The sequence below is a fragment of the Oenanthe melanoleuca genome, chromosome 4, assembly GCF_029582105.1.
Source record: "Oenanthe melanoleuca isolate GR-GAL-2019-014 chromosome 4, OMel1.0, whole genome shotgun sequence".
Taxonomy (NCBI): Eukaryota; Metazoa; Chordata; class Aves; order Passeriformes; family Muscicapidae; genus Oenanthe; species Oenanthe melanoleuca.
Window position 1 is genome coordinate 38,241,510 of NC_079337.1, and position 14,056 is coordinate 38,255,565.

Genomic DNA, 14,056 nt, shown 5'->3' on the forward strand with positions numbered 1-14,056 from the left:
TTTCTCTACAGTGATTAATTAGTGCTCATGTAACACTCAATCAGCACTAATTTTTTATTAAGGAAAGCCATAATATTCCAATTTGCTTATTAAACTGAGCATTTATTACTATATTGAAGTTGACAGAAATTCAAATGTTTATGAAATTCCTTCAGTTTATTCTTTGAATCCCTTTAAATTATGTTTTATAGCAAAGTAAAGATGATTTTGACTAATTTAAAACATATATGACCTTAAGATTCTCTTTAAAGGAGTTTTTGTTGCCATGGATGTTTCAGGCAACTGCTGTGTTAGACAGTTTGGAATGGCTATTCCTTTTCCTAGTTTTCTTGGATTCTTCTGTACTGTTTATGAGACATAAGCACTGTGGAACAGCATTCCACTGAAGATATTTCATCATCGTATTCAAACAGTTTAGTACTTTAAGAAAGACTTTTCTTATTGTTATTGAAATAAGTTTGTAGTGGGGATAAAGATGTTTGATATTTTCCTGGTACTAGTTTATCTTAAGTAGATGGATGAGGTCTTTGATGTTTGCTTCTATTGCCATATATGTTTTTATTGTCTTTATGAAGGTGTAGGATTACTGGAATGAGAATGCCACTTCCAATTTTAAGTATTTTTTGCAGAGTAAAATCTTTTCATCTTTTAAATATTTCCAATGAAGAGCTAAGGGTATTTTGAGTGTTCAAGTTTTGAACACTTGTGAATGAGGTAAGATGTAAAAATTTCATGTAAAAACTTGACAGAGCCCTACTACTGTGGTTTTTCTAATAGTCTTACTTGGTTGGAACTCTGGAGGTGTAGAACCCATCTTATTTTGTCATTGATTTTTCCCCTTTTTGTTAAGGTTCCCCACTGAGTGTGATTTTCAGGCTCAGTATCATATATTAACAACTTTGTGATAGGTCTCTTCTTTCATCCTTTTCTTGGACTAAAACAAGTTTATTTCCTCTTTAACAATATTTTATTTTATGGTTATTGTTGAGGGGTATTTTTCTTTCTTTTTTAATTTGACTTAGATGACAGCCATTTAGAGGTAGAGAATGTGAATGTCAGGATATATGCACATCTTTCTAGTTCTATAAGATCATACTGGTGATGGGTGGTATAAAAATGATATACAGTTTGCTGTCATATGTAGCTGGGCAGTGAGTTGGCTGGGTTTGTGTATGTGCATGTAGGAGAGAGGGATATATTTGCAAAGCTTGGAGGAGGTTTTAGTCCCTATCACTCTGCAGTAGTAGTGAAAGTGATTTCAAAAGATATATATTGCCTAATATTGTATTCAGTTGTGTTTTTAATAGGATATACAGCAATATGGCTCTGTGCAAAGTACTATTAACAAGAACTAATGCATTTGTGTGAAGCATTGCTGTTTCTGGCTAAAAAGGTGAACTGTGAGGTTACAGATCAATGATGTCCAACAGAAACTCCAATTTACATTTTTTTACATATAAAAAGACTCTTTGCTTAAATGTTTATGAGGACCTAAAACTGTAACTTATGTTATGTGAATGCTTCTTTCATCTTTGATGCTGTCTTTAAATGACAATGAGATTACCAAGCAAAGGCAGAAATTGTCTTCCATCTGTTTGGGCTCAGTGAAGTCTACATTAAGAAAAAAAAACAGGACAGTAGAAGGTTTCCTGCAGACTGCAGGGCCTTTCATTGAACATTTAATGCTCTTTACTATTTGACTGTTCCCTAGCCTGCTGTAAGTCAGGTTCTTTTGTAGAGCAAATAGATCTGCTGGAGGAGCCAGCACTAGAAAATAGTATGAACTTCTGAAGAAATCAAAAAACTTTCCATTTTATTCTTTGAATTGCTGATTGGACAGCCAAAGTAATGCAAATATATGACTACGAGTCAGGTGTCTGAATATGATAAAAGATGTTTTGGTAATTAAATATTAGTAGAGTTTTTGTTATCATTGAGCTTTAAGGTTTTACTCGCTTACTAGTTTTAGTAATGATTTCTTGAGCACCAATATCAGTAGTTACACTGTCATGACTTTGAGTTCTAGTAGGATCTAAATTACTGATATGTAAAAATACATAGTAAATCACTTCTTTAAATGCTCTCTCTGTCAAATATTTGAATGTGCAGAATTTTTCTAATGCGCAATCAATTTTGAATGTTAGAGATGCACAGAGGAAAAGTATGTTAGAACTCATAAATTTGTAGATAAAAATAAGCTGGTAGCATCTCTTAGTGCATTTCCTGGGAAGTGTTTCATTAATTTTAGTCATTGAATGTCAAATATCCATTTGTTGGTAAGAGGAAATTTACACATTCCAGTCAAGGAATAAATCTTTGAGAATATTATGTAACTTCATTCAGAATCTGTGCTACCATGCCAGCGAAGCAAAGAAGAGCTATGCTTTTTCTTACCAGATTTGCTGCAAAAAATACCTCATTTGAAAGATGGCTGCATTTTATATGATGGACTGTGAATTTTTTGTAGAAGCTAGCCAAGAAACTAACATGTTTTTCATAGTTTATACAGATACTGCTTAGTCTTCTCTTACCACTTAGTAATGAAAGTGGAGTCGTAGGAACATTACTGTGTTCAACTACTTAGCTACTTATTTTACCAAGAAAAAAAGAAGGTATTGAAGAAATACTTGATGGCTGGAAAATATTTTAGCATTTGAAGGAATTAATTAAAGTACTGGAATACCTCAGAAACAGTATGGACAAAACATTTCCTGGGATGTGTTACTTCAAAACTGTTCTGTAAACTTGATTCAAAGTTCATGTTAGAATGTGAAGACCTTAGAAATACTCAAGTGGGATGAACGTACACATGTCATTATTGGGGTGGACTGCCAGTGATGCAATTGCCTTAAATATTGATTAAGGTGTGGAAAGGGTATTGATAGTTTCCAGGGAAGTTTTAAATCAATTTGTGCAGAGAATGATTGATTGTCTGAAAAAGCATATTGTTGCTGGAGGTTAAAGTCTGCTCAAACCAACTATTTTACGCATTCCACCCACTGAAAGAGTGCCTGGTTTAATCAAATTCAAAACTGTCCTGATCTGTAAGTCTTCCAGGTTTTCACACATGGACTTGATTAGAGATGTTGCTTCTATTGAGAAGGTGCATGGTACAAAATAAAGGCAGAAACTGGGGATGGACTTCAAGTCCTGATCTTCTGACGACCCCGTTTATCGCTTTGGGTGTGTCACATTGCTGATCTGCAAGTTGAAGAAGCAGGATTCTACTTAGATTCCTGACAGCATGAATGCATTTGAAAAATTGACATGCCATAATTATGGGATCAATATATACACACATTAGAAATTAAGTATTGTTTTCAAGGACTAAAGTAAAAAATTTCTGTTTTCTTCTGACATTCTTTTACTGTCAGGTTCTCACTGAGCATCTGTTTGAATCCTAAAACACCAAGCCCATATGTTAATAAGCTTTCTTTGATGTCAATAGTGTCTTACTTTAGATTTTTGCTTGATCCCTCTGGCATCTTTCCTGCTCAAATATCCCTTGCTGTCACTATAAGTACTTGGAATTTGATCATGCTGTGTGTTTTGTCCCCTGGCTCTTAGGCAAGCACCAGTAGTCCAGAATTCAGTAGCATTTGCACAATATTCCTTGAGTTTATTATTCCCTTTTTCAGAGGTACACAGTCACTGAAGTAATAATGGACCCAAGTATTTTTTCCCCACATTAATCATTCCCTGTTTTAGATAGAACAAAAGAAATATGCATTTCTAAACAAAATAATAGTGGCTTACTTAATTTCTCCCCCACATTTCCTCACTGTTCCCTGAGAGAACCAGAGATTGTGATGCTTCCTTTGCCTTTCCTGCTGCTCTGCATTGTCATTTGTAGAACATGAGATCCCCATTCACTCTGGTAGCCAGCCCTCTGCATATTTTTCTTTCTGGCTGGCTGTGCCAGATAGGCAGCAAGAGACAGTCTTTTAATAGTCTCAGTTCAGTTTTATGACTTCATCTCTGATCCAGCCTCATTAAGTAAACAACGTCCCCCACTATGCACTGATCAGTCCTTAAGCTTGCCTTGCCACAGGCAGCAGTCAGGAATTTTATTCAAGGACTTGCACATAAATAAGGGATCACCAAAGGGTAATGACCACCTAGAGGTAGCCTTACAACTGTGTCTTCAGGTTACAATCCAGCATGTAGTTCAGAGGACAGCATGGAAGGCAGATAAATCCCACATTCAGTTTTGCACAAAGTTACGCAAGAGAATTAGTATATTCCTTTTTTGTGGGATCATCCCGTTCTTTAATTTGAAACTGCACCTCTAATTTCATTTTTTTGTATCTTTATGTATAGAGAATTAGAAAGTCAAGCAGTCCTTGCAAATGGTCATGACAACCTTATAGAGATGGATGTGTTTTCTCCAACATATCACGATAGCAGTTATGGGTATGTGACTCTTAAGTGTTTGCATGATGCTAACTATTGACACAGAAGACAAAATGTGATTTTAGAAAAAAATTATTGCAGTAGGAAAACATCTGGAACAAACTTATTCATCCTTATGTCTGATTTTTAAAAAATTAGTCTAAATAGTTTGTCATACTGACTCAGATACAAAATGGTAAACTTTTACTGCCAAATCTTGCTTGCTTTGACTTAAGACATTAAGAATGCAATTGACATTGTATTAATTCTGTATGGCCCAATTTCTCAGGCTGTTGCAAACTATTTGCAGGATTACACGTTTGCCAGATCTGATCCTTAGTTTGTAATGTATTTACTACTTGGCAAATATTTATTTTTGAAATATTATGACATATTAATATAGCATAAAGAATGACCAGTCAAAGAAGTTACCAAGAGTTACATACCTAATTTCTTAATATTTTTACCAGCTGGTTTGAGATTGCAACTGCTGATAAATATGTAACTGTAAATAAAGAATTCCATATAAATTAATATTTCAATTTGTTTAAGTTAAAATTTCTATTTTAAATAGTTCCATATCTACTTAACTTTGTCAATAATCTGTGTCTAACTTTTGAACTATGTTTTGGCATTCTTGTGCTGAATCAGTGTAATTTGTTTCTGGTACACCCACAAACACAGAAAAAAAGCCCTGACAAAGGACTACCATTTCTGAATTGTTAATCATAAATTTACCTTTTTTATTAGTTTGTTTATGCTCCACTAAAAATCAGATTTTTATGTCCAAATTCTGTTTTGCTAAGGGTAACTCCTAACTCCTAACTAAAGGGACAATGTGCTATTTGATGAAATGAGAAGATCTGCAGTTGCCTATTAATTAATCTGTAATATATATTGACACAGTACATTGATCTGCTTCTCCAAAAAATTCTTAGGCTTTCATTTAGCCACAAATTAAAATCAACAGCAGGAAGAGAACGGTATGTTAAATTCAATTAGTCAGTCATTATCAGCAAACTCCAAGATATTGCAGATATTTGCCAGAAGATCCCAATATATTGTCTTTGAAGTAAAAATGTGAGCATACTATATTAAAACATAACAAAACCAAATTTTATTGTTCCCTGTAGAACAATTACCATACAATACTGATTCAGATGCATAAATGCTGTAGTGGAGTTAATAGAACCGTGCCTGGTTTATGCTGTGTATGTTTGTAATAGGATCAACAAATGTAAGTATTTTAGCAAATGGAGTATGTTATATGAAATTTCTGTTAGTGAGACTAATTCAGGTAACAACACAATGAAATTTATCTTGTTTGTAATCCCTTCATTTTTAAAATTACGCTAGCAGGGATCATCTCCTGGTGTGAAAGTTGTCCAGAGATAATAATACATCAGTTCCAAAGCATAATAGATTTGAGGCTACAACATGCTATCAGCATGAAGATTCAGTTTATCAATGTCACTAACATACTGTGTCACAGCTAGAATCATCATATATTTGTTTCTTTGTTTTCATGTCATGCGTGTATTACATTATGATATACTATTTCCTCATTTGTATGGCTTACAGAGAGAATATTAATCTAATGACTTTGACAATTTTAGTGTTAGGAATGGTAATAGAAACAGACATTTTACACAGAAATTCTAATGTTTCATAGACCTAGACCTAAAGAATAGTTGTTTATAGCTTCAAGAGATATATTCACAGTGCATTAATTATCATAAGACAGCTGGAAATCTCAGTGTATTTTAATGGTATGTATTGTTGGCTTTATTCTTTTCTCTGATGTGCAAACATATATTAGTGTACCTGTTGACAAATCAGCTTAGTTTGAAGTAAAAAGTCTGTTTTCCTTTTACCTAACCTGATAGTCCTATTCCCCAAGCTTCCTAAAATCTGAAAATATGTAAGATTCACTGTCAGCAAATGACTGTATTTATATTACTTATAGATAAAGCTTGCTAGAATTTTCTATTTCTTCATTTTTCTGTATTCTGTTTTCTATTGTCCCCTCATTTTCTGAAAATCTCATACTTTTGCAGGGTTAGAAAACTTCCTGTTGTATTTAAGTAGGAATTCTTTGCAAGGAGGTTGATTCGAGATTTTTATCATCTGTTTGGGAGAAAGTTTAGAATAGCTGAGTTTAGGGCATGCTGTATTAATACTGGTAGAGGAGAAAACTGAAAGAGGCTGAATACAAAAGGTGTAAGAGTGAGTGTCCAAATGGGTAGATAGAGTAGTCCATAAGGAGGAACTGAGACTGCTTGTTTGGGACATGGTTGAAATACTAGAGGACTACAGCCTGAATATCTCTGATAAAAACTGAGATATTTTTTTGTCCGTTACTCCTCATGATTATTTGTGAAATTCTTTTAAATTGTATGCACCTCATCACTTATAGGACTGACTCAACATGGGGAGAAACCTTGGGTACTGGCATATGCTCTACTAGTGACAAAAGCCAGAAATAATCAAAACAAAGATTTTCTATCCATGATGGCCTATGCAGATGAAAAAGCTTTCAATATGATTTCTAAAATTTATTCAAACTTTCTTAAATAAAATCACAAGTTAACACTTTATTTAAAAAAATAAATCATAAAGCTAGCACTAAAAACTTGCAAAATTAAAACCTAACTTCTTTCTGCACTTGCTTGGCTGCAGCTGAGCTTGCCATTCCAGTAAGTGCAGGTCAAGTTGAACCAGAGGGGAATTTTAACAGATTCTGGAGATTTTTTCTGTCACATTCAAACAGGTGAGGAAATAATACCAAATGTCATGGCAAAACAAAGACCTGAATGACTGTATAGTGCCTTCATTCAGCATCTCTGATAATGCTGATTGCATGAAAAGGAAACCATCTGCAAAAAGGCATGTGGAAATGAGTACTATAAAAGATAAAGTGTCATCCTCCTCTGGGCACAAGATGTAATCCTCTGCCTTTGTGAATTTTGAACGGTGGTCTCTCAGTTCTATGAAACTTGGCATGTTGCATATGAGAGACTATGCATGCATGGTATTCATGTCTTCACCAGGGAAAATGGTTGGAATGACTGTATCACATTCACAGTTGCCAAGTTGGTCACAGTAGCTGTAGCTCAGAGGTTGTGACATTGCTGTTGCTGTAGTGGCAGACTCCGGCTATGTGAGTCATATATATATATATATATATGGTGAGAGAAGCACAGCCATGGACATGAATAAGTGAACTAATGTTCACAGCTCCATTATGATGGAGTCTTCAGCCTACTTGCAGCTTGAAGCAGAATCAGATCCCCTAAATCACTGGCAGAATAATGCTTCACCTCTTTAAATTCCTTCTGCTTTCATTTTCATTTAAAATGTCCAGTAGTTCAGTCAGTCCAGACAAAATTTCAGCCTATGTTCCAACTTCTGAATAATTCCTTGGGTACAGCTCTGGGTCCCTCTTAAACTATATTTCTTTTTTAAATACGCTCCCATGTGCCTTTTGAGACATTTAGAGCAATTGTTATCTTTCAAGTTTGTGAAGACAGCAAGGGTAGTGAAAAGACTAGTGAAAAGGAGTAGCTATGCTCTACATTCCTTTGATTTTTCTGCTTGGAAAGTGCAACTTATTCAACATTTAAGGCAAGAACTGGTTAAGTTAGAGTGCCTGATCTCAGAGACAACTTTTCCTGTCTCTGTCTTGGTAGGAATATGATTCCAAAGGAAGAGATGAGGTATTGTAATATAAATCCTTACTGATCACATCAGCATTTCAGGTACTCACTACAGAATTCAGATGCTTTCCTCTGCTCTCCCGTCCTTTGGAGAGTGGAGAGCTGTAATAGCAGGAGTATTGTATCACAAATAACTGAACTTAGTATAAGAAATTGCAGTAAAGGGATGCCAAGTTCACTCCCAGCTGCTGCCTTCTTCAAAAGTGAACATTACCAACAATATCAAGAGCCAAGTCACTTACTGAAACGTAGGTGGAAGTCTGGGTAAGTACTAGTCCTCTGAGAGACCCAGAGGAAGCCTGTAAGGCAACAGAACTACTTGATATTTTTTCTGCAATACATAGATCTAATTTCACTCTCATCTGGAAAGTAAGTAGTGGGACATTTCTGCAATGAACAGTATGAGTAGCTACAACTGAGCCAGCCACGAGGCATTCTTTGCATTGGACTCTTGCTCATTTCTGCAAAGTTTATCTTCACAGAGTGCAGGATAGCAGAGAGGAACACAAAGGAGCAGGCTTGGCTGACCCATCTGATTATTCTGGTTCTTTTGATCCTAGATATGCAGAAATAAACTCCTCCTTCTCCGAGGTCCAGAACTAGCAGCCGAAATTTGAATTTGGAGAAACAAATAAGAGGATAACAGGTGCCCTCTGCATCCTGTAGCACTATATTCTTTCTTGTACCACCAAGAAGGTAGGGGTGATGAAGATTTGCTCAAATGCACTAAAGGAGGGGAAGTTTGGGTCTTTTGTCAGCATTTAGTCCTTCAAGTCATCATGTCCTGGTGACTTTCACAGCAGCTTGGGACACTGTCTTCTCTGAATTCCACTTTGAAGCTTCAGCTGCAAGTTGCTATGCCTGACTTCTCCATTCTTTCTCCAGCAGCCAGCAGTGGAGATGTAGCCTGCAGGAGCCAGATGTGAAAGAACACACAAGCAGTAAGGAAGACACTTTAGCCCTAGCAGGACTTTTGTTCTTTCTGTCTGTTCAGTTTGCAAAGATGGTGGATCCTTGGTGTAAACCCAGCCAAATTCAAGCAAGTGTTGCCATATGTAAAGTGCTTTTCTGAAACATTTGACTAATCTGGTAGAAGAGTCTTATCTCCATTTCTCACAGATGTTTCCTCTGTTTTTACATATGGATAATAGCTTTCTTCTCTTACTTTCTTTCCCCCAAACTTTGATCATCATTTCATCTTGAAATGATGTGATCTTGAAGCTTTTTCCAGGATTGTGATAGCATTAGTAATGACTCCAAGGAAGTGGAAATTCACTTTTATTTCTTCCTAGGAAATTTTTCGATTGCAATTCTATCCAGAAAATAAGACAAATTCACAGCATAACAGTTTCTGTGCTGGCTTGGAGTTATGTTAAATGCAGCCATATGGTTCTGTGGAAGTCAGTCATAAGCCTGTGCTAAGGGCAAACACCACCAGCTACAAGGTTTCATCTCAGAAGAATGTTAAAAGAGGATGAAGACAGGCATAAAGCGTTCACAGAGAAACAAAAATCCAATTCCTTCTAGAGCCTGCTGGGAAAGCTTATCTCATGCATCAATGAACCAGAGTTCACATGAAACCTAGCCAGTAATTTATGTTATCTTTTACATCTTTCCTATAATGTCAGTCGGCAGAGATTAATCTTTTCTTTCTGTTTCCTCAACTCCCTAAAAGGAATCATATTTATTGATGTGATCTGTCTATTAGTGAATCAGGCAGAGCTCTGTAATGTCAGGTGGCAGGTGAGGGTCATGGTCTCTCTCAGAGAACCCAGGCTTGAATAGGGTCTGTCAGCAGAGAGAGGGCACACCAATCTGTAGGTACAGAGCTATGATTAATCACCAAGACCTTGGACCACTGTCTTTTACACATTTAATGGTTTTCTCCTTGTTCTGACAGGTTATGTATGTCATAGGGGTTTTTTGAACAAACAAAAAAGCGTGATAACCCACTCCCAAGAGGGAAAAATTCAACTGGTTTGAAGAAAGTCCAGGAGAGACAAAAACAAAATCTTAAATGAGAGAAGTTGGAGCAAACTAAAATAGCTGCAGCTGGATTTATCCCTCCTCTCTTCAACTTTCTTAAGATTAATTGATCTCTTTGTATGGAAATGGCAAATAAACTGCAAGGTCTTTGCACAGAGATAGAGGTGCATTATCTCTGCATGTGTAAGTGATGATATATTTGAGGTTGAGCTCCCAAACCTTAGAAGTGTGTTCTGTCTGAAAGTCTGTTCTGCCCATTTGAAACATCAGAGAAATAAAAAGTTAAAGTCTCGTCTACCCTTATGTCTTATTTGTTTACATTGGCCTCATGGTATTATCAAACTTGTGTAGAAGGTTCTGTTATGTTTTTGAAAAGCAGAAATATTGATTACTTCTGTCTCCAGATAGGTTCATTATGAATTGGGACCATTTGGGGGGAAAATATGGTGGTTTATTTTTAGTTCAGGTGAGCAATCATCACAGTTTTGTTCATTGCAAAACAAAATAGTTAACAGCTTTTATTCCTAGGAATTCAACAATACCGTTATATTAAACATCAAACCCAGGTCTATTGAATTCTAAGCAGAGGAGTTAGGTCCTGATACAGAAGTATGTCACCAAAACAAAAATTCACTAAAATTTGCAGTTTTATCAATTTGCATTCACTCAAAGTGGATTTGATAGAAGTTTTTTGCACCTCTGGATCCTTAGGAGAACACAATTGATGTGTTTCTAATTCTGAGTGTCTAAGGTGTAGCTATTACCTTTTGTGCCTTGGAGTGAATCCAGGCTAACAGATTGAAGACCCTAACAGAATGCATAAGACATTTTAGCTGGGCTTGCTTAAAAATGTGTTCATTCATGTAATAATGTCCACAGATTCAACACACCTTAGAGGCAAATAGATAATTTTAATAGAGTTAGATACTGGAAGATTTGAGTTGGTTTGGGGGGAAGATTAACCTGTGCTCCATAGTATGAAAATTGGTGTGCTCATTTCATAAAACATTTAATTTGTGATTACAGAAGAAAGAATGACATTACCTTAGCTGGAAGAGTCCAGTAAAGTACAGTGATCTTTTGAATCAACAGTGGTCTCCTCTGCTGGTGATTGCTATTGTGTCCAGAGTTTTTCTCAAATTGCAAGGGCAGCAGGTGAATCAAATAAAACAGATAAGTGGACTTTTTGCTTATATGAAAGAAATTTCCCAGTATCCCAGATATATCTAATGTGGATATTTTGATACCTAGAGGTAAAAGAAAAGAAATGCAAAGAATGTTAGGGATAGTTTTTCTTTCCTCCTTCACATCTCTTCACATCACTTTCTATTCTGTCAACTTCCAAATGTCAGTTTTGATTTATTCTGCACTGAAACAACAGGTATCTGAAAATAGCTTTCCTCATCTCCACAGTTGCCTTTGCCTGACCCATAAAAAGCCTAAATTTGCTTTTTTGCTTTAGGCAATTAGTTTTTAATGCTTTTGTGTGTTTTACCCTAAAAATAAAGTGAATCAAACACTAGTATTTTAAAAACTTGTCTTTTTATACTGCGGGGCAAACAGTACACACTCATTATACAAGAACAAAGAAATAATCAGTTGAATTTAAATTGAAATTGATAGAAGAAAATACATTTTGATATAGTCCGTGTTTAGCCTGCAGAACAAAATGCCACAAGACATCAGTGAGAGCATGAGTTTTGGACTGTTTAGAGCAAGCTGTTAGTGAATAAATAGACTGGAAAGCATTCATTCCCTCCCTTTATGCTGGCCACTTTCAGACAGGGTATTGTTTTTGTTGGTCTGTCCTACTACAGGAATTCCTATTTCTGCTTATTTGGTTACAGTTTTTCACAGCTTTTGTAACTGTTTGCTATCAAATAAGTTATCTCTTTTGCCACCATTTTTGGAATAAACTAACTTTCTCAGTGTTCTGCATATGCTTTCAGGAGCCCTACCCCTTACACTGCTTTTTAGACAGATACCTCCATCAGTACAGGCCAGAGATAATTTCTAACATTGGATGCCTTTTGTAGTGCAGTCTTCTGAGTGTGATCTGAAGAGCCATGTGTCACTAACTGTGTCATCATGGAACTGACCAAACATTGCATTTAGGACAGTGTAGGAGACAGGGCTGCAAAAAAACCTATAGTGCAATAGCACTGGGACATTTTTAACTGATCACAATGGAATTCAGAAACATGGCCAAATTAATAGATTTATTCTCCTCCATATTTTTCAGACGCTGTTAGTGTACAGTGATACACAAAATCCAAAGATTTGAAATTATTTAGGGTTTTTAAACACATATATTATAAATACAGTTTTATTCTGGATCAGTGGTATTACAGCTCTTAAGATGAGAAGTGTTTAGTTCTTGTATGCATAAGGCCTAGTAATATTTACCTTTATTCTGTGATAGTAGACGTCAACTAAATAATAATGTTGCACAAAATAACAATAGCTGCCATTCAATCTCACTTGCAGGGTGATAAAATATGATACATATTCTGGTGTACTTTGAGAAGTTCAGTACAATTTTGCTGGGCCTTATTCACAATTCCATATTTAGTTTAAGTTTTGTGAAGTCCAGTGTGACCTTTAATACAGTGTAACATACTTGTGATTCAGCCCTCTATAGGCAAGGTTGCACTGTATGAAATAATTTAAAACAACTAAAATGCTGCCAAAAAAGTTTTTTTTAAATTATAAGGTAGGCTTTTTTTGCATCTTCCAAGTATTGCAAAGCATTCTATATATATGATGCTGAAAATCAGAGAAATTATTCTTTAGCAAGGTGAAGCAGTTTCAGCATAAGCTAAAAAAGTCATGTATCTAATGTAAAAATTATATTAGGAATGTTAAAATTATGCAATAACTCTTTTCAAATTGAGACCAGTCTATTTGTAAAGTAATGTGTAATATTCCTTTTTGTTTGCTGATAGTTTATTTATATAATATCTCAGCTTCTGGCAATCTGGAGTCAAGGGCTTTCCAGCTGCTTTTATATGATATTGCATTCATTGATGCATGGTATCCATTTTCTTCTAAACTGCGGTCAAAAGTTCTTGTCATAGATCCTTTCGTGAAGAAAGTTATTCTAAATCACATCTCTGTTGCTGGACACCTGGCTGTCTTATATCAAAAGTATTTGGGCTTCTGGGCAGAGTCTTACTGTCCTTGAATATTTTGATAGTCTATCTCCATTTCTATAAAGACGCAGTTCTCAGTTAACTTAATCTTTCTGCCAAACTCATAGATGGTTTTTATCACTTTTTTTCCCCCTATTTACTGAATTTAGTAGAGAGTGCCTCAATTTTATTTTCCACAGAGGAAGTGTCAACACAAAGAAAATCTGATTTGCATTTAACCCTCTTCCCCCACCAGTGTGAGAAGGAAGAATCCATCTGCATGTCAGCCAGTGCACACCAGCACTTGGTGCTCCAGGAGTACTGAGTAAAATTAAAAACATTATTATTTTACTTTTATTCGCATGCTTCTGTTTCCTGACACCTTTGAGGTTTTTGATGCTGTATCTCTGTCTTTTCTTGTAAGGGCAACAGCTTAAGTAAAATGCCTACCATTTGTGAAATAAGAGTACTTCCCAGCTGTCTTTGCATCCAAAAATTTATTTATGGTTATTAATTATTAGTTTAATAGTAATTAATACAAGTTATGACTTTGCATTTTGTAGTTTAGATTTGTTAGGTACTGAATACTTCCCACTTTAAATGTTAAGATGAGCTGACTTTTTCATAGCAACATCTGTTGAATAAGTTAGCAGAAATATATATTGAATAAATGTAAAAGTAGAATATTATTTGCTTTAAAAGTTGAATTGAATTATTTAATAATACAGAACTGGCTTTCTTGTAAAATATTAGCATGATTCACTGGAGTTTTGTACTCCATAGCTTAATAAAATATTTAAAGTGCTGCTTACGTGAAGATCCAGCAAGTGC

The 14,056-nt window shown here is 35.5% G+C and overlaps 1 protein-coding gene across 1 annotated transcript in view; it reads left to right on the top strand.

The window, feature by feature from the left end:
- TENM3 (teneurin transmembrane protein 3) overlaps positions 1–14,056 on the top strand; it is a 347,891-nt gene that overhangs the window by 211,622 nt on the left and 122,213 nt on the right. Inside the window, exon 6 of the mRNA XM_056490446.1 lies at positions 4,321–4,413. Within this exon, the coding sequence (XP_056346421.1) occupies positions 4,321–4,413 (93 nt within the window). The remainder of the gene's footprint in view (positions 1–4,320; positions 4,414–14,056) is intronic.